We start from the raw sequence: 18,667 nt of genomic DNA, 5'->3' as shown, positions 1-18,667 counted from the left end.
CCTGTGGCCAGCTCTGTGACCCTCCCCTGCCTCCGTCCGCTTCCATGGGGTCAGTTTATTCGTGGGGCTATCCGAGAGACACTCGTGTAAAAAACACATTTAAAAAGTTGCCGAGTATGCCCTTCGCTGGACGCATTGCGGGCTTGACATAGAGCACTGCCCAGATAAACCGCGCTGGTTGATAGTATCTGCTGTGACCTTAATGATTTCCCACTGTCTCCTGTTCTCTTCTGCCTTGCTTCCAGTCACAAGGCTGGTGCCAAAGAGATGGACAGTACCTTGCCAGCAGTAGCAGAAGAGCTTTTGAAAAAGATAAAAAAGGTTTTTCAGGAGACCTCACATGGTACGTAAAGAAGAGAACCATCCCAGCAGGGGTGGGCCAGTAATTTTGGTGCTGTCACACCTTCAGGTAGCGATAAGGGTTGTTGGCCTCCCCTTGCTTGCATCTTCTGCAGACGCTGTCACACGAGGGGTGGCCGTCACTTTCAGGAGTGACAAGATGTGTCGGGTATTCTCAGCTTTTGTGTCCCTGTCTGAAGACAGCGCAGAAGGGTTGGAAGCACAGATAACGAGGAGCAGCCCCCTTCTCAAAGTCAGGGCCTTTCGAAAATTAGGCTGGGTTGGACACTTTCTCTAACATGGGTACTAGGAGAATCCTGCTTGCTTCAAGTTTGTAGTGTAAGTAGTTGGTTTTGAGGGGTGATAATCTGCATATTTCCTAGGCGGCCATTTTGCTGTGCCTACTGTACTGTTGTTTTTATAGACTCACTCATTTCAGAACTAGAGTTGAAAGGGAAATCTTCATAAAAATGAAGATGTTTCATCACTCACCGGCAGAGGGTCTTGTGTTAGTGAACCCAGGGCAGTTAACAGCTTTCCCATTGCTTGAATGAAGGAAGCACAAGCCAATAGTTAAATCTTGGCCAATTTTAGCAGCTAGTTAAGAACAATTACCTTCATTGCACTTTGGATTGCTAACTACTTCTGTAATCTGTGCTGAAAGAATATTTACTGTTTGTGTTTACTTGATAAGTAGCACAGAATGGTTCTTCCTAAGGAAAGTGTCTATTTAAGGAATATTTTTAACTGCACTAAACCAAACCAGATAAACATTCACAGAAGTCTATTTCAGCACTACATTTGTGTGGGGAATAGGCAGAGACTCGGTGTCTAAACTGTCAGAGGGACCACACTGACAGCTTCTTGGTGTACTTGCAGTATGGTTCCCATCAGGTAAGAGTGGGGGGAAAAAAAAGGACAACGTTCCTTTTAAAGTGTACTTCTCCTTAAAGCACTGAAAGAGTACGAAGATATACACTGTGGAAACAAACTGATCGATCACTTTGCAGAATTAAGTTAGAATAAAATTGGAAAAGTCAAACCAATAGCATAAGTCGTAGAGGATATTTTGAATTGTTGGAACAAAGGATTTTAAAGTCAGAAGTCCTGCCCTTCCAGTGGAGTACAGAGACATCGTACACAGTGTCCCATCAGTGAAAACAGAAAGATGAGATTGGATGATCAGACCCTAAGCTGTTAGCTACAACAAACAGACTAATTTTCCTAAGTGTAACTTTCCATCTTAACAAGAAGTTCCAGGCAGTGAAGACATTATGTTTCTGTGTGCTGTTTTAAAAGCTATAAACTAGTGGCGCCCTGTAAGACTATGCTGGGAAAAGAACAACATTTTTAAAGTTTTGATGCCAGAGTCCTCAACTCATGCCAGGAGAGTTTCAGGGAAACCAATATATATATTTTTAACCAGCTTCTTAAAGTGGCAGAATTGAGGCCGCATGCTTTTTACGGCATGCTTTTAAAAGTCGGACATTATAAAAGTAAGTATATTTGGGCTTCTGCATTTCTTTTTAAAATGAATCTCTGTGGTTCTGATTGCTGTACTTGGTAAGTGCCTTAGCACTGCCATAGCAGATGATTTTGCTGCACCTTGTTCCTTTTTGGTGGCTGGAGAGCATGGCTAGAGCACTCCAGTCCTGAGGCCTCTGACTGGCCTACCTGCAATGTTGATGGCTTTCACAGGGGGGAAAAATCATACTTTGTTTTCTTTTTGTTGCAGTCCCTGACAACCTGCTGCTGGGGTAAGTATCTTTTGCTTCAGTTCTTTTCCCAAATGTCCTGCTAAAAAGGGCAGTTGATAATCTGCTCTCATCATGGTACCGCTGTTTTTCTCCTGTGTTTGACCTTTACATATTTCTCCAGTAGAGCTGCTGTGTGTTTTTGTTGATAGTGGAAATGAAGGTCCAAAGAGACTATCTCAAAGGGTTTTCAAGAGGTTAATGAAAATATCTCTGTGTAGCTGACTCTCCTGTGAGAGTCCTTGCTCTAATTTGAGTGAATTAAATGTGCAGAAACCCAGAATGTTTCACCTGAGCTGAGTCCACTCTCAGATCTGGAATGAGTTTTCTGTGAGATTGGACTTTGTTTCAGAGTGATTCATGCTGCTGGAGTGAGTGCTGTACCTCCGCTGCGTTCGTATCATTGTGAGCACAGCAGCACCCTGAGATCCTTCCTTCTGAGTCATGGGTGTGTGTGAGAGAGAGGGAGAAGAGAACTCTGCACAAGGGAATTGTTTGAATATTACCCTAAGAGTATCTTTCTGTTTAGAAGTCTCAGATCACCATAATCACCCTTGCATTGGTTGAAGCTTGTGAATATTTCAGTCATTTCCAAGCAGTCTTCCTAAGAGATCCAGGTTTCATGACTTCTGCAGCCCATCACAGTGAGAAAGGCTTTTCAGAGTCATCTTTAACTTTGTGTTCCTGCCTGCCTGTAATGTAATCAGGAGAGGAGATCACCAGGAACTGTTCAGGCTTTAACGTCTAACGTAACCAGTGTGAAAAGGTACACATGCTGGCTCCCTCTTCTGGGACCACCATGGCCTTTGAAGAGTGGGATTATATTTGACAAATCTCCTTTTAGTTTCTTTCTTTTCATAAAAGAAAAGTGGAGGGAAGGAATTCCCTTGTTAAGTTTAATAACGGTTGGGTGGTAACTCTTGGCAGTCAGATTTCCATCAATTCCATATGACCAGTGGCTCAGAAGTGTTCTGATTTGATTTCTGAATGACTTCCAAATCTCTGAAGCCCCTGAATTTCCTTTGGGTATTCCCCTTACTTATTTTCTGTTAAAATGATCAAATTCTGTACATGGAGAAAGAATTCCCTAAATCTGAAAGAGTTACTGAAACTCAAGATACTCAGCCCTCTTACAGTCCCAAACCTAATCATTAAGGAATGTCTTACGTTGAGTGTTCCCCCACCCACCTCCTCTCAGTCCTGAGATGAAGCCAGTCCTTATTGCCTTGAGTTTGTGCAACTGAAGCTTTGGTCTTCCTGGAATAAGTCTGTCTGCTTGGCTCGTTATCAATGAGATTGACTCAGACGCGTAGGTCAGCCGTGCTGCTGAGACGCCAGGGCCCTGCCTTGGCTCTTTGTGTCTTCACTGGAGTTGGAAGTGTTCCTCTGCTTTCTCTTGTTCTCCTGCTCATGTTTTGTACCATCTTTTCATCACTGCTGGTTTCCTTGTTGTTTACCCTTGTAACTAATGTAGACTACACAGATTTTTCTCAGTGGATAAAAAGTCTGTAGTTAACTGAGTTGCCCCTGAACCCTTTGGAATACATCCAGAGCAGCTGGACCTACAAGTTTAGAATACTTTTTCAGCCTAAGAGTTGTCTGAACTAAAGGTACAGATATCCATGTTTGATACACAGCTTATCATATACCCTTGCATGGCATCAGCAGGAGAAAACAGTCCTCCTTGCGGGGATGTGCAGGCAATGAGTATGTGGATGGAAACTACTGTGCCTTCAGGACTCACAGCTCTTTGTTTTTCCACTTGCTGGTGTGAAGTTTTACAGCATCAAGCACAGCAGCGGCCCAACACCACCTCCATGGTGCTGCCTTACAGTACCAAGGCCCAGGGGAGAGCTGTGTAAAGGCAGAGTTTTGCAGGAAGCAAACATATACCTCAGCAAATGTAAAATCCCTATTTATGCTCATTGTGCTCACATTACAGTTTCACAGTTTGCTGCAACAAGGATAATTGGGCTGCATGTGTGACACTGCCTGGTGCCTGTAACCTCTGTTGGATGCCCAGCGCTGTGCATCCCCCAGGACTTCATTCCTGCATCTTCTCTTTGCCAGCATGTCTTGCTTTGGCTGCTAGAGGTGCAGTTTCCCCTGAAGAAGACCTGCTGTATTTAGAGTGCTGGGCAGAAGCAAAGTTTCCAGTTTTAGAGTCTAGATTCACTGTTTGATAAATTGGTTAAGCATCAGTGCTCTGTCTAAACAGTTTCGGAAGAATAATAAGTGATCTCTAAAGGGACTGTCAAGTCAGAAATGCTGCTTAGAGATAACTCCTCACCTACATGGCTAACGTTGTGTCACAGTCATGGAGACTGACTAAAAAAATCTCACATCTGTGTCTCTGATGCTCTTTGTCTCATTTTAGTTCAGGACAGGAACCACTTCATGTCCTGTTTGTGCAGCAGGCAGCCAGAGTAGTGTTTGGGTCACAGTGCTGAAGAAGAAACACATAAGCTGTAATGTCCTGTGTAAGAAAAATCTTTAAAATGCCTTGTAATTAAGTCTGAGTGGGGTTTTGCAAAGAAATGTGGAACTGTTTGGCAGCAGCTTGGAAGTTTGGAAGTTCCTTTAAGAATATCAAAACCCAGCTCCAAATAGCTGGAAGAATAGCGGTTGTCCTTAAGGACTGAGCCCTGGGATTTTCTCTGAAGGACAGGACAGAGATTGGTGGTTGCTTGGTGAAAGCCATCAAAGCTGAGAATGACAAACACACTTCATTGCTCAGGAGCATAATTAATGGAGATGTAACAGGTGGAATTTTGAGAGACGATGGGAACCTTTGGCTACAGGCCTTCTGTATTCCACAGGGCTAAATCCTATGGATTAAGGCTAAGCCAGGTGGCCTCCTCTTGTGGTGTGACCTAACTAGAGACACATTCTCTTTCAGGCTGAAGTTCATATTTGGCCCATCTGCTCTCCCGGCTTTGGATTTGGTGGATCAGCGTTCTGTCACCCGAGTCACGTCCCCCAGCGGAAGGACTGCATACCAGGTACACTCTGTTTTTCTCTTCAGTTCTTATTTTCTAACAGTTTCCAGTGGAGCCAATATTTTCCTAACTTGCAGAAGATGCAAGGGTACTTGGATAAACACAGAGACAATATCAGCGTAGTGCAAACAGCAAAAGTGATGCCAGAGAGCAGTAGCCACAGGCTAGAATTAGAACAGCGTGGTACACTGCCATTTTCTTCGTGGCTTCCAGCCAGTCAGATGATTTTTTACGTGTTTGTGGGTCCAGTCTGAAGGAAGTTACCCAGGGATTGCTGATTTTGTTTTACTGCTTTCATCCTTTCCAGCAAAGGCAGTTCTTCCTCTTGACAAACTGTACGCAATGGAGCGTTATCTGCCATCACTGCATTTCTTTCCCTGCTGCACTCCAAATCCTGTGTCCTGAACACTCTTGACCTCTACTTGGCAATAGGATCCTTGCTGCCTGGGAGGAAGCAATGCAGGCCAAGTCCATGGGTTTTGTTCTAGTTCACTGTAGCCAAGTCTGTGAATCACAGAAACATCTTCATAAAATGGCAATTTAGGGACAAGAGCTCACCTCAGGCCTAAAGATCAAACTCCATATGCAGTACAGCATCAGAGGTGGAGCTGAGGCTCATGAGGCGAGGAGAGAAGCCATTGGCATTTCTTTCTGACTTTCTGGTGGCATCTCTGTTGGGGGCAGTCTGTCGGTTCTGTGAGCTGTTAACCAGCTGCATCTGGCCCATGGGGTAACAGAGTCAGAGAGACACCGTGTGCTGTGCCTGAGCCAAGGCTGTATAAGCAGGGGGACCCTGTGCCCATCAGTTTTTGGTGAAGAAGCCCCCAATTCCTTCTACCCAGCACTACTAACCCCCTCAGATAGCAAAGCCCCCTCCGTTACTGAACTTGACGCTGTGCCTTTTCACACACCAGAGGAGGAGGAATCTCTTTGTTCGTTGTTGCAGCAGCCAAGAGGAAAATTTCCAAATATCCTCCCTGCAAAGGATCTCCTTCACTGGAGGTGCTGAGGTGCTCTGGGGTCATAAAGGGTAAGAGCAGAGCTCTGAAGCCAGGCCTGGGTAGTGACACAAACATTTTTCACATGGTCAAAGCTTGCATTACTTGATTTATATGTGGAGTCCTTATCGCTTCTGGGGCCTTGGAGAGGACATCAGCCCCTCCAGAGAGGCATGATTCATAAACATATAGGGCTCAAGAACACAGCCCTTGATTTGAGTTGAGGGATTGCCTGTGGATTTTGGTAAAGCCTAAGAAGCACTGCTTCCAGGACCCTTAGACAGCAACTGCCTCACTAATTGAATGCTTAAAGGCTTTTCTTTTTTTACTGTTGCTCAGCTGAATATGCCACTGGGCAGAGAATGGTCACACATTCTCCTTGCCGAGCTTTGTCAGGCCATGCGGGCTTAGGCAGAGCTTTGCAGGCTGGGGGGCACAGTGTTCACTTAGCACCCTTTTTTGGGAAGGATGACAGGGACTGCTTAGAGCCTCTGGTCTTCCTGGGGAGTCTAAATGTGTGCTCACATGCGCACAGCTTTTCTGGAGCGTGGCAGAGTTATCAGCATCTTAAGAGGCCTGGTACTCGTGTCTTAGATGCAGGAAGTCTCACGAGACACGGAGATCAGAAAAGCCTAGAGCGAGCAGTACCTGCTGCCGATTCATATGTGCTTCTGAGCAGCATTCCTCTTTGGGGGAGCTTGATTGCTGATTAAGGCCATGCTGATGAGTTAATTAACAGAGGAATCTGAACAAACATTTTCTCTGGGGGTGTGAGGCTGGTCCCATTGCGAAATTCTTCCTCGGCACAGCTGTCTGAGATGCAGAAACAGAGCAGAGCCTTTCCTGAGCCTCCCCTGAGGCTGCTGGCTGGAGCAGTGACAGGAACGCAGTCTGGGCCTGTAGAAACCGAAACACTGGGTGGATACTGCACTGAAGAGTAGCTGGGTAGTGTCACTGGCTCTTCATTCGTGTTTGTGTGTGGTATAGACACATGTCACAGCTGTGTGTGCTTCTCCCTCAGCAGAGAAGCGTGCCCAGTGCAATGGGGAGATGGAGCTCATCTGTCGCCACCTGGACAATCATCCTTTCCATTTATTCCCCAAAAAGTCATGTCAGCTGTTGACACCCAGATGTGGTCGAGCTGGAATCTAAGGTGGTGCTTTCACTTGCAGCTGGATCTGGAGAACTGTTCTTGTTGAAGCCATGAGGCTGGTCCTATTGTGAAACTCCTTTGGGTCGTCATAGTGAAATCTGAGATGTTGATACTTCACAGGCTCAAATGCTGTTTGCATTCCGTATCACCCAGCACATCTTGGGTACGGCTTCAGGGTGAAATGGCTTTGCTCAGACAGGTCCTAGGACTGCAGCCTGTTCTTTCCCTCAGGAACTGAGATGGGAGAAAATAGAGCCCTCAGTCAGGTGAAAACTATGATTTGTCTTTTAATGCCCAGGCATTACTGCTGTTTCTGCGTGAGAGAGGAGCAGCACTAATGGGGTATTCAAGGGCTGATGGTACCTCAGAGTTGCTAATCATCCCCCAAGAGCTTGTATAATACCTGCCTACCTGCAGGCTGAAGCCAACCCTTGTAACTCCAGGTCAGGGATAAATAGGTCTTACCTGCTGCAGAGGTGGTGGATGCTGGCTGATGGTGGAGGTGTGCTGGATTCAGCAGAAGAGTAAAGTGGTGAGCAGGAGGCTGCTGGGGCACCTCTTAGCTATGCCAGAGTGGCAGAAATGCTGTGAGCTGTGGAGTGAAGCCAGATAGCAAGGGGAGAGGCAGTGCTTTAGCGCTCCTGCCAGCTGTCTCTTGCATTGCTCACATCCTGCACTTTTATTAGATTCTTCTTTTTTATGTCTTTTTTAATTAATTTCCTAGAACTGTATGGCAGCCTGCCCCATGGGGAAGGATTTGAGCATCAGGCCCTGGCACAGAGAGGCCCTCCACACTGGGAGGGACACCACCACCAAGGTGATTTTTTCTCACTGTGCAGCCAGCAAGAGCCTGGAGATGAGGGCAACAGAAAAAAATCTCACAGCATCTCAGGGCCAAGGGAGCACCCCAGTGCTTGGCTTGGCTGCAGCTGGCCAGAAGCAGAGGCACCTTTTTCTCTTGGTCTTTGGATTTTAGATTCTGCCTTATTAGGCAGAAGCTGTATTGTTACTGTCTAGGTCAGGATGAGGGAACGCTAAGCTCAGCCCAAATCTGGCGGTGTCTGTGTCTTGCCCCCCTCCTCAAAGGAAAACACTTCTGAAGGAAAGGCACCATCAGAATACTTCATCTTGGAAAAAAACAATCAAAAGGGCTAGAGAAAAACAAATTTATCACAAGTGAAACAAACTCAGCCTGGAGTATAAAGAGGGCCCAGGGTAAAGGCCAGACTGAAAAAGGAATGATTTACCCTGAAATGGGAATGTGAGTCTTGTGTCCTGAATTCTGCTGGGTGTAAGGAGGATTATGAGGCACAGGCACTTCTGTCGGAGAGCAAGGCGTGCAGAGAGAGCGCTTGGGACAGGGGAAGGCTCTTCTTGCCTGTGCAGCTCTGGAACAGGAGGGAGGATGTTGCTCTGGAGAGACTTAGAATTGCCAGGGACATCCCGGAGGGGAGCAGCACTTGGCAGAGCTCAACCATCTCTTCACTTTTTTGTGTTTATCTTTGGATTTAGGTGCATGTTTGCCACTGACCCAACCAGAATCTGTAGCCCCGTATGGGAGAGGAGCGTGGTGTGCCACCAGATCCCAGAGGCAGGCACTGCTGGCGATTAGACCTATGTAAATCCCTGCCTTTGTCCAGAATATCCAGCAAGAGCTGTGCTCTCGCTGTGCACATACAAGACACACCATGGCAAATACTCACAGTAATTGTGTTTTGGCCATGGGGTGCACTCAGTGTAAGCGTCGGAGCATTAGTAAAGTCCATGCTATTGAGATTTCTGCTTAAAGCCTGTGTGTTCTGCTCCTGCCAACACTTCCCTTGCAGTTGGAGGAGGGCAGAGCAGTTGGCTCTTAAAGTAGCTTTCTAAAAGCTATTTTCCAGTTTTGAAGAAAGAAAAGAGGAGTAATGTGTAAGTTGGGTTTTCTATACAATGCAGTCATCTCCAGCAGCTCACAGTTTGCCGTTCAGCTTCTCCATGCTGGAAACAAATGCTTCCCTCACCTGGCTGCCTGCATCCTGTGCCCGTGGTGCCGAGGGAATATGCCTCAGTACCAGTGTTGCAGAGGAACAGCATGTGGGAAAGGGAGGCAGTGCTGTTCCCAAACCAGAGACGGAGCAGAAAGGCTTCTTCTCTGGAGACTTCAACTTTGTTTATTCAGACAGAACTGGATTCCCATAGCTGCAGCTGGTTCTGGGAGCAGAACCACAAGAGCTTTTGCAGCCTCCAGCCACTGGAGCTGGTTAGAAGAGGCCTCGCTGCGAGTGCTCGCTGCTGCTGTCCTTCCACCCCCAGGTCTGTGGTGATCTTGGATTCACAAATGAGCTTTCTGTGACATGAGAGTCTTCGTCATCTTCAGCTGTCCTGTGTCTGCCAGTGCAGGGGCTGGCGGCTTGCTGTGCTGCGGCTTTGGGAGGCCAGGGAAGGGAGCTCTGAGCTGCTGCCCTTTTCCTGATCTCCCAGCCACAGACAAATCTCTGGAGCCGAGGTCTGCTGCAAGCATGGGTGTATGTGCAGGAGAGCTTCCTCACCTTCAGGGAAAAAAGTGTTTAGAGACCGTGAGAAAGCTGAGGAGCTTCAGGCTGATGAATCGATGCAATGTTTGGGGACTTTTATATTGCGGCATCTGCTCCTCTGTTGCGTGCTCTGAGTGATTGTGGAGAGGACTTCAGGCCAGATACAGGCTGAGTTAGAGAAATAAAAAGTGAATGCTGTCTGATTCTTGCCCCCTCCGGCTGCCTTTGATTCAGGTCCTTGGGAGCTCAGGCAAGCTCTACACCTGCTACAGTTCCTGCCACTTCTGCACATGTCCTGCTTTTGGTTTTACTGTATTGCAGAAGAGCGAGAGCCTTCTGGTAAGTTGTCTGCCTTAACTTGGGGCCAGGATGGGGAGAGGGGAAAAGGCTGTGCTCTGCTCCTTGAACCTGAGCAGCCTGAAGATTCCAAGGGAGCAAACGTCTGCATGTTGAGCTGGTCAGGCTGTGCCTGACCCACTGCGTAATCTGGCCTCTGGGAGTCACACTATTTAGGTGGACCTAGGCCTTACAAGGGCTAGGGAAGGCTTTTCTTCTTAATTACACATTACTGTTCTGACTTGCAAGAGATGAATAATCCCTGGTCCCACTAGTGGGACTGTGACATGGAGTCTGGCTGATGACATGGTGTGGTTCACCTGGTGCCTATGAGGCAGGGCTCCAGGTAACCAGTTGGCCCACAGTTGTGGGGATGCCATCAGGAGCCAGTGCCACTTTGCTGCCCATCAGGTCCCTGTATTACATTACCCTGATGGCAGAACTGGCCTGGGGCAACAGGACCACCAGGGCTTGGTGTGCCAAGAGGGAGCTGTGTTCCCGGGAGGGATGAGCGCTTCACTAGGCCCATTCCGGCCAGGATGGCTTTTTGTAGCTTCCAGCTAGAGCATGACATTCCTATTTTGCTCCTGCTGTTAACTTGGCTGCGCTTTTATTTCCAGTGCAAGCATATACTTGCTGTCTACCTCAGTCAGGCCATGGGAGCCTGCCAGGAACTAACTGTCTCTGAGGAGCAGCTCTCAAGCATCTTATTGGCTGAGGAAGAGGATGAAGGATGAATGATTTGGATCACATGCGGATGTGCCTTCTGTGTACCCTCCCGGCTGTGTAGCTGGCATTTTTCAGGTCTACAAGGCTGTCAAGTGTAGATCGTGGCTGGCAGGTTTCTTCCTGTGCTGCAGCCAAGCATGACATTAATTAGCAGTATTGCACTGATAGATTAATTAATAAATGTTGAGAAGCCAGTGTGGACTTCAGTTTCATTTATTTAAGCTATTCTTGGGATTTCTGTTGATGTTTGACTTAATCTGTAGTATTGTGTGCATGTGATGTGGGGATACAAATAGTCCAGCAGGTCTCTTAGTGATCCGTGAAGCCTTGTTAACTCTGCTCATGCTTTGAGTAACCCACCGGCCTTCCAGTGCCTGACAGCGGCACTGCAGTGGCTCTGTGCAGCTGCCTGCTCGGAGCAATTTCTGATTCATCACGGGCAAACCTGTACTAGGGAGTAGGGCAGGGAACCAGCTCCTTCCAGCTGTGAGTCCCTGCCCATGTTCTGAGATTGGGCTCCTCCTCAAGTACCGCGTGGCCTCGTATGACACACTGTGTGAACACAACACCACGAGAAATAACGGGACACGGGCTGAGCAGGTTGTGTAGGTGGTAAATTAAGCATTCTGTATGTAAATAACAGTTACTGCAAATACAAAATCTGAGCAACATGAGGAAAACACATCCATCCTATGTACATCAGAGCAGTAATGGGTGATAGCCGAAGAGCTACAGCTGCGCTCAATACAGAAATTACCATTTTGACTTCACATTTTTATAGAAACCTTCAGAGCTTTTTTGTGAGGGTGGTGAGGCGAGTGTCCTATTTTTATTTTGCCTTGAAATTACTTGGGCTTAGAGCCACAAAGACATTTAATGTGCCTAAAGACCATGGTGACCCGGGCCACAGTTAACGATGGTTGACAGCCCGATGGCACGATCATACTGAGGATACATCTGTCTACAGGAATCCTGGCTCGTAAGAGGCATATGAAAAGTAGCCGTCATGGATGCCAAGCTGTGCAAGCTGTCACCTCCCAGGAAGTGGTGTGGGACCGGCTCGCTCTGTGTTGCCACTCTGTGCTTCAGTCTGTTGGTGCTGTCCAGAGGTTGGTTCTTTTTCAGCCAGCAGGAGGGGAGAGATCACATTCTTTGTTGTAGGGATGTATGTGGCTTGCAACTGCTTTGCAACACTGCCAGACCTGCAGGTGAAACCCTGCTTGTTTCCAGCCATGATTAACAGGAGGAATACAGCCAAAGATAATACAGAAGGGAAGGAATGAGATGAGAAGAGAGTCAAACCCTGCCCAAATGGCAGGAGGTGGCTACATGTGTTCGCTGGACTACGACCAAGGCAGATGCAGCAAAGCTGAATGGGGCTGTTAAAGGAGAAACCCTTGGGACAGTCACTTTAACTATTCACACTCTTCTTGGAAGTGCCAGTATCCGAGATACGGAGCTGTAGCTAAATTTGGACGTTGCATAATCATGTACGAGCCCATTCAGACTTTACTGGTGATTCACCCAGGTTTGGGGCTGACTCCTACGGTGGAGCTACTACACACCCGGCAGTGAAATCCATCACTCCCAGCGAACCGTTCTCTGGCCGTGTGGTGTCCCCTAAGTCATACCTGCAGCTGCTGCCTGCAGGTCACGCCAGCTGGCACAGCAGATGCTGCAGGAACAGGATTTCTTCAGATCAGCTTTTCAGCTGCTTTCACACCGTATTTGTCATAATATACGCCAGAGAAATTAAACTCTGGGGGTTTTATATTACCCTCCCTTTTAGTGCAAGGCAGTTAAAAAAGAAGAGAAAGCTGATTTCTGTATTATTCAAGTACAATTCATGAGGGACAAACTGCCCAGCTGACTAAAAGACGTGCCAGAAGCACTGGTTCATTTACAGCAGGGCACGTGCCATCATGCACTCTGAAGAAGTGGAGCTGGTCCTTCAGAAATTAATGCACAGTTCTTTCTACCTTTGGCTAGTTTTATGTCACACATCCAGTGTGGTAATTACTGAGCTGTGGTTGCTGAGAACTAGTAACTTGCAGTACAAACTAAAACTGCTCTGCTGCTGAGCGAGCTTTGTCCTTAGGAAGGGCTGGGACTCCTGGCTGACTGCAGAGGCCAGGCTGGGCAAGCTGCGAGGCGAGCGTCTTCCCCAAAGAGCTTGGCCAAAATTGGGTCCATAAGTCAAGGCATTCTAGCTTCTTAAGCAAATAAGCCTCTTTTGCTACTGATGCAGGCCAGGATTTAAAAAATAAAATAAAAATCACTATTAGGGGAAAAAAAAAAAAAGCACTCACAGCTTCTGGGGGTTACTGGGCTACAGAGGAACCCCAGCAAGACCAAGTGTCAGGACTCAGGTGAGCTGCGGCATCCAGCTATCACAGCCAAAACCTGCGCTTCTGGAAGCACTGACAAGGCTGTCAGGTTTTGACTCGGGATCAAAATCCTAATTGTAGAGATCGTGTCACCAAGGGAGTGTTTGCACTAACCTCGGCGACTCCGGATCAGCCTGGCTGAGACCATTCAGGCACTTCTGCCTTTTGCATTTTGCTCGCTGCTAACAGAGCTGAAAGCAAACCTGGAATATTGGTTTGCACAACCCTGTAGACCAAAGTGATTTAAAGGCAATAGGACTGCTGTTCTAAAACTTCAGTCAACTCTCTTCTACAATTTTTCTCTTTCAGTACGTAGGGCTTCCATACTGGGGCCAAAAATAGCTGGCCAGTTCGGATCTTGTTTTCCCATCAACATGGTCACATCCCTCAGAGCCTGGAGCACAGATTCAGTTTCACACCAGCAACTGGGCTAAGTAAGACTTCTTCCCATCGGAGAATACTAGCTGCATCAAACAATTGATGGAATAATTAGGGTATTACCAAAGTGCTGTCAAGTATGGACTTAAAGAACAACTCAAAAACAGACACAAAATTATTACTCCTAAATGAATCAAAACATTAAAAAAATTATAATAATTAAAATAAAGATCCTAGGACTTGACATGAGCAGCACAACTGGGGAAACACCCCCAGCAGGTGGGTCTTCCACAGTCAATGTCTGACCTGGAAAGGAAACGCGCTATGATCACCAAGCACACGTGCAACCTGGGTTTACAGTGGAGGGTGAACTAAACTCAGTCTCCCTGGTCAGGTTATTCTTCTAGGAGGCACTATGTTAATTACAAAAATTAAAAAAATAATAAAATAAAATACGGCTGCATAGTGGTCATCTCTGAGCCCTCCTCTAGGAGTTAGCTGTAACTGTTCACGTAGGCAGGGGATGGGTAGTGTCAGGGACAGACTGCAAAATCCTAGGAGCAGGACGTGCAAGGTCATATGGTTACAGAGGCTACTGGAGAGTTTATGTTGGTGACAGTCAGGTGCTGGTTGTTGTCACTGTTGCACTTGGGGAAGTCGTCCGTCTTGCAGAGGATCTTGGAAATGATCTTGCGGAAGGTGTAGCGGAAGTCCCTGATCCTGTAGGCATAGATGATGGGGTTGATGACAGAGTTGGCATGGGAGAGGATGATGGCCATATACATCACCCACTCGGGCTTGGATTTGGAGAAGTCCTCGTGGAAGTGAGTGATGCAGTTCAAGATATGCAGGGGCAGCCAACAGAAGGCAAAAAGTCCTACAATGATGGCCAGAGACTTGGCTGCGTGGACCTCCTTCTGCAGTGTGGTCCTAGAGTTGCCCATCAGTTCGATCTGATGCAACTGCTTGCAGGCGACCATGAATATCTTAATGTAGATTCCCAGCATGATAACGAGCGGAAGCAGCACGCACCCGAAAAAGTTGAAGTACACCATGTAGCTCATCGTTACCACGTTCTCAAAGAGGCATGAGATGAAGCAGCCGTGGTGCTCTGTCCCGGTGTCAGCCCCGGTCTCGTTGGTGGCATTGGGACAGCCGCTCATGGCTTTGTTCCAGCCCATAAGCGGTGTCAGTCCGATTCCAAAGGACAGGAGCCACAGCACAGCGATGAGGCCTCTCGCCCGCTTGCCAGTCACCAGGCTATTATACCTGCACATCAAGAACAAAACCAAGACAGAGCCATTAAATAAATGAGCGCTCCTGACTTCCCTGCAGTTACAATCATCAGCCTTTTGGCTAATGCCACAGAAGCCCCACCCACGCCCACGCAGGTGCCTCACCTCTGTGATCACCGGAGGGGTAAAAAAATCTCACCTGTGCTCTACACCTACGCAAAGTGATTTGGGGAGGTGACTCACTTGCTATTCCCAAGAGGTGCCAAGCACCGCCCCTGCCCATGAACATCCCTCAACAGGAGGTAAGGACTCAGTCTTAAAAATGACTAAACCACCAACTGCAAGGAGGGCAAGAATGGAGGGAGGCTCACTCCATAACCACCACCTTACTCTCTTGTGCTAAGCAGCCACTAGTGGACATGCCAGGACACATTGCTGGGACGCTGGGACAATGCTGCCTCTCAATTCTACACTGCAATGGGTGGCTAAACCAGCATCACCGCACGCTTACAGCCTTTGTACCACAGCCAGCTTCCTTCAGCTTAGGCTGCTCTTATGCCTGCAACAGTGTTGGCTTTCCCTGGCTGTTGCAACAGCTCTGGAATGTGATGTTCCTTCCCTACCTCATACGCTAAGGTGAGACCTACAAATGTGTGTGGAAACTTGGGATTCTACCAGTTTCCCAAGCAGTGTAATTCCTGGCTTAAACATGCCAGACTGCAGCCCACACGAGCTTGTTGTGGCTGGATAACAAACACCCTGAAAGACACTTCTCAGCCAGCAACTGCTAAGGATGGATCGCTCAGGAGAGTTACAACGTAGGGTTTGTGTCTCCACTCAGCCTCGCACCCAGGGACGCTGGGCTCTTCCCATTCAGTGTCCCTGCTTTGTGCATCTTCCATCGACAGTGCTGATGCAGGCAGATTCACCCAGCTCCCAGGGCTGGTGTTGGCCTCCACTGCTTGTGTATGTGACATGCCAGTTCTGTAGGACATGCGCCATCAAGGTGTCCTGAAGCCACACAAACTCAGACCTGCAGCTTCTAAAGCCATCAGTGGGGTTAAAGCATAAAGCCGCGCATAGCTGCTGCTGTCAAATGATGCTTCTGCTCTGCTGAGCCACCATAACTGGTTGTAAAGATCCAGATTTTTAAGTAAAGGCCTTTCTTGGGCACCTGCTGCTCTCACACATGCTGCAAAGAAGCTCTGTGGTAGCCCAGGAGGAAGCTGATGCAGTGCTGGGAGGTGCAGAGCCACGTGCTGCCCCACACCTTTCCTAACCCCACGGACTGGGTGCCCTCACAGCCACGAAAACAAAGGTTGTGACTGATGCTGAGAGACCCAAACAGGGCCAGCACCGAAAGCAGCGAAAGTCAAGTCAGTTTGGGTGCAATCAGAACTGATGCCAACATCAAAGCATCAGTTTGATCACTTTCTGGAGATACAAAGAACCAGTCACTGCCAGGAAGACAACATGAGAAACCCATTACTGTCCTCTTCACCGCCAGCGAGCGTCTGCTGGCTGACACCCATGTCCCCCCCTTCCCACACCCTTCTCCCAGTGCTTGTTTACTCTGGCTTGGCTACCCTGCTCCTCCTTTCCTAAGAACGTTTGTTCTGATTTTCTTCCGGCCCGTGAGGCAGGGGAGGGTTTTATTCCCACAGAACCGCAGCTGTGCCTGTGAATCACGCTGCAGTCGCCTCCGTGCGAGCCGTGTGGCCCTCTCCTCCTGCAAGCTACAAAGACAGGAGGGTAAGCGGTGGGTTTGCCAGCAGAAACGAGAAGCAAAAGAGGGGCTGGGGGGAGCCCTTGGCTCCCGCTGCGTGGGCACTGCGGAGCAGGGCTCGCTTCGGGCACAGCTGGGAAGGTGCGGGAGCAGCGGCCACATTTAGGTGCTGCTGAACTGTGAGTGTGCTCCGTGGGGTAGAGGTCCAAAGGGCAGCTCCAGCCACTGAGGGGCTTCTCCTGCATTCTTCTGTCATTACTACTAAGTCCTGCTGCTTCCAAAGATGAGAATTTATCAGATGGGGCATGACTGAAGCCAAGCTCACTGCTTTCAAAACTCTGTGTTAAGTTTTCAGGAGGTGGAGCTGGTCTGGGGTTGTGGGACCTGCAAATGCTAAGATTGGATTTGGAGCAAGTTCCCAGAAATCCAATCTCTTGGCAAAGTCTGTCCTGAGCTATGACGTTGGCCAAGCTTAGTCAGTGCTGCAGGAGCACCAAGAGCTGCTGCTGACCTACAGGTCTGCACGTGGGAAGAGAAAGCTCCTTGGCTTGTGTTATTCATCCTTAGCTGATCACTTCAGTTCCTCCTCTGCTGCCTCAGTCATGTCACATCCCAAGAAGTATTATAGCAAGGCTGGAAAACGCAAAAGGGACCATTGTTCAGCAGAAACTGAAGGGTCAAGAGGTCTGTGTGCCTGACTCAGGCCATGCGCAGGACGAGCAAGAAAAGCCACCGTGGCGCAGGTGCTGCGCTGAGCCCGTGTGCTCTGCACCGTGCCAGGCTGGAGATGTTCAGTGCTGCCTCTTGCTGAAAACACGTGACCCCCAAATAAAGCTTCTTCCATTCGCTGTTCTCCTGGGCCCTTCTGCAAAGGTAAGGCTTGGCTTGAAGGTTTACAAACCCAGTTGAGAAGTCAGCTGTAACGGTGGCAGGTGTGCAGCACGCCAGGGAACACAGCCACCCCCAGCACAAGCCAGCTAGAGCAGGCAGGGGCTGTGAGAGCTGAGCTGAGACTCAGCTTTCTCCTCATTTCTATAACACATGATCAGATAGTGAGGAACCAACAGGTTTTCATAGCTCTAAATGCTCCAGCGAACCCCTCCTTCATTCTCTTTTAGGCTTAATATTATTAGGCAAAAAAACAAAGTAAATTTACTCACCTAAGTCTGCTCAATTAATGTATGGCAAATATTGAATCTCCTCTGTTTCTGCCCAGAGGCATCAAATGTTGCTTTAATGTAAATAACAGCTGAATATTTTAAAATGATTTATTGAGATGAAATAACCTGGCAATGCGTTAGTTCCTTTTACACCACCAGGCAGTCATCTTTACTGGTGTAATCAGCAGCAGCAGCTAATTAGCTCAGCTCCCACCCTGTGCCCCCGCAGTGGACATGCTGCAGAAGCCCTGATGCCATCCCCACTGTGCTGCCATCAGGATCCTATTCTTCTACGCTGTGACACAGCTCTGCCCAGTCACCACGCCATGGAGACTGGAGATGTCCCCTGAGCTGGCCCACGGGCTGCAGATGGTGTCCTTCACCCATCAGACATCGCTGTCACCTGTGCTCCCCCTCCCATTTCAGCGATGGCTCACAAAGGCCAACATCTTTTCTGGAAGAGCATTGTGGCAACCACCAAAGCAACCCGGTCGTACATTCGTGCGGGGTGCGGGAAGGTTCTCTGCGTCCTCCAGGCACTGTGCTTCTGGTTGGTAGGATGGTCAGGGTTTGTGGTTTGGAGTTTTTTGTTTCTTGGGTTTTTTTTTTCCCAAAGGTCTCAATGCATTTGTGCTGCTATCTATCTCCTAGCAGCCAAGACACTCAGGCTGGCATTGCTAAGCAGAGCTGGAGCACAGCAGGACGCGCTGCCAGCCTGCAGCCAGCCCAGCGCCCGAGTTTGGCTCCCGATTGGCAGGAACTGAGTCATGTCCTGCACGTACATGGCATCTCCTCACCAACCCCTGCGGTGACCCCGTGGAGATCACCCAAGCAGAGGCTCCGCTGCCCTGAGCTCCCATCAAACGAGGAGCCTACAGCAGCAGCCAAGGCTTAATTCAGCATTTGGGGCGATTAGACATGGGCCAAGAGGCAGCAACAGCCTGGAGTCTGGAAACG

General features: G+C 48.4%; 2 protein-coding genes across 3 annotated transcripts in view; one reads left to right on the top strand and one right to left on the bottom strand.

Annotated features, from left to right (window-relative positions):
• The first annotated feature begins 222 nt into the window (after positions 1-222).
• ZSWIM7 (zinc finger, SWIM-type containing 7) lies at positions 223-11,026 on the top strand. Of its 2 annotated transcripts, none has more exons than XM_009874072.1 (5): positions 223-343; positions 2,075-2,096; positions 4,993-5,095; positions 9,994-10,098; positions 10,716-11,026. In XM_009874072.1, the coding sequence occupies exons 1-5, from the start codon at positions 268-270 to the stop codon at positions 10,830-10,832; spliced, it is 423 nt and encodes a 140-aa protein (XP_009872374.1). In that variant the 5' UTR covers positions 223-267; the 3' UTR covers positions 10,833-11,026. The 2 variants fall into 2 exon arrangements, with proteins under 2 accessions (XP_009872374.1, XP_009872373.1); XM_009874071.1 differs by having other exon boundaries at positions 249-343; positions 10,010-10,098; positions 10,716-11,017.
• A 2,767-nt stretch (positions 11,027-13,793) lies between these two features.
• ADORA2B (adenosine A2b receptor) overlaps positions 13,794-18,667 on the bottom strand; it is a 14,811-nt gene continuing 9,937 nt past the window's right edge. Inside the window, exon 2 of the mRNA XM_009874070.1 lies at positions 13,794-14,858. Coding sequence (XP_009872372.1) covers positions 14,165-14,858 — 694 coding nt within the window. The 3' untranslated portion in view covers positions 13,794-14,164. The remainder of the gene's footprint in view (positions 14,859-18,667) is intronic.

This window comes from Apaloderma vittatum, unplaced genomic scaffold, assembly GCF_000703405.1.
Source record: "Apaloderma vittatum isolate BGI_N311 unplaced genomic scaffold, ASM70340v1 scaffold31567, whole genome shotgun sequence".
Classification (NCBI taxonomy): Eukaryota; Metazoa; Chordata; class Aves; order Trogoniformes; family Trogonidae; genus Apaloderma; species Apaloderma vittatum.
This window is presented reverse-complemented; position numbering and strand designations above follow the sequence as displayed.

Coding starts and splice junctions, on each gene's coding strand:
- ZSWIM7 (XM_009874072.1), top strand. CDS start 268: ATGGACAGTACCTTGCCAGCAGTAGCAGAAGAGCTTTTGAAAAAGATA. Junction 2,097..4,992: donor CCTGACAACCTGCTGCTGGG/GTAAGTATCTTT, acceptor ATTCTCTTTCAG/GCTGAAGTTCATATTTGGCC. Junction 10,099..10,715: donor AGAAGAGCGAGAGCCTTCTG/GTAAGTTGTCTG, acceptor TTTTATTTCCAG/TGCAAGCATATACTTGCTGT.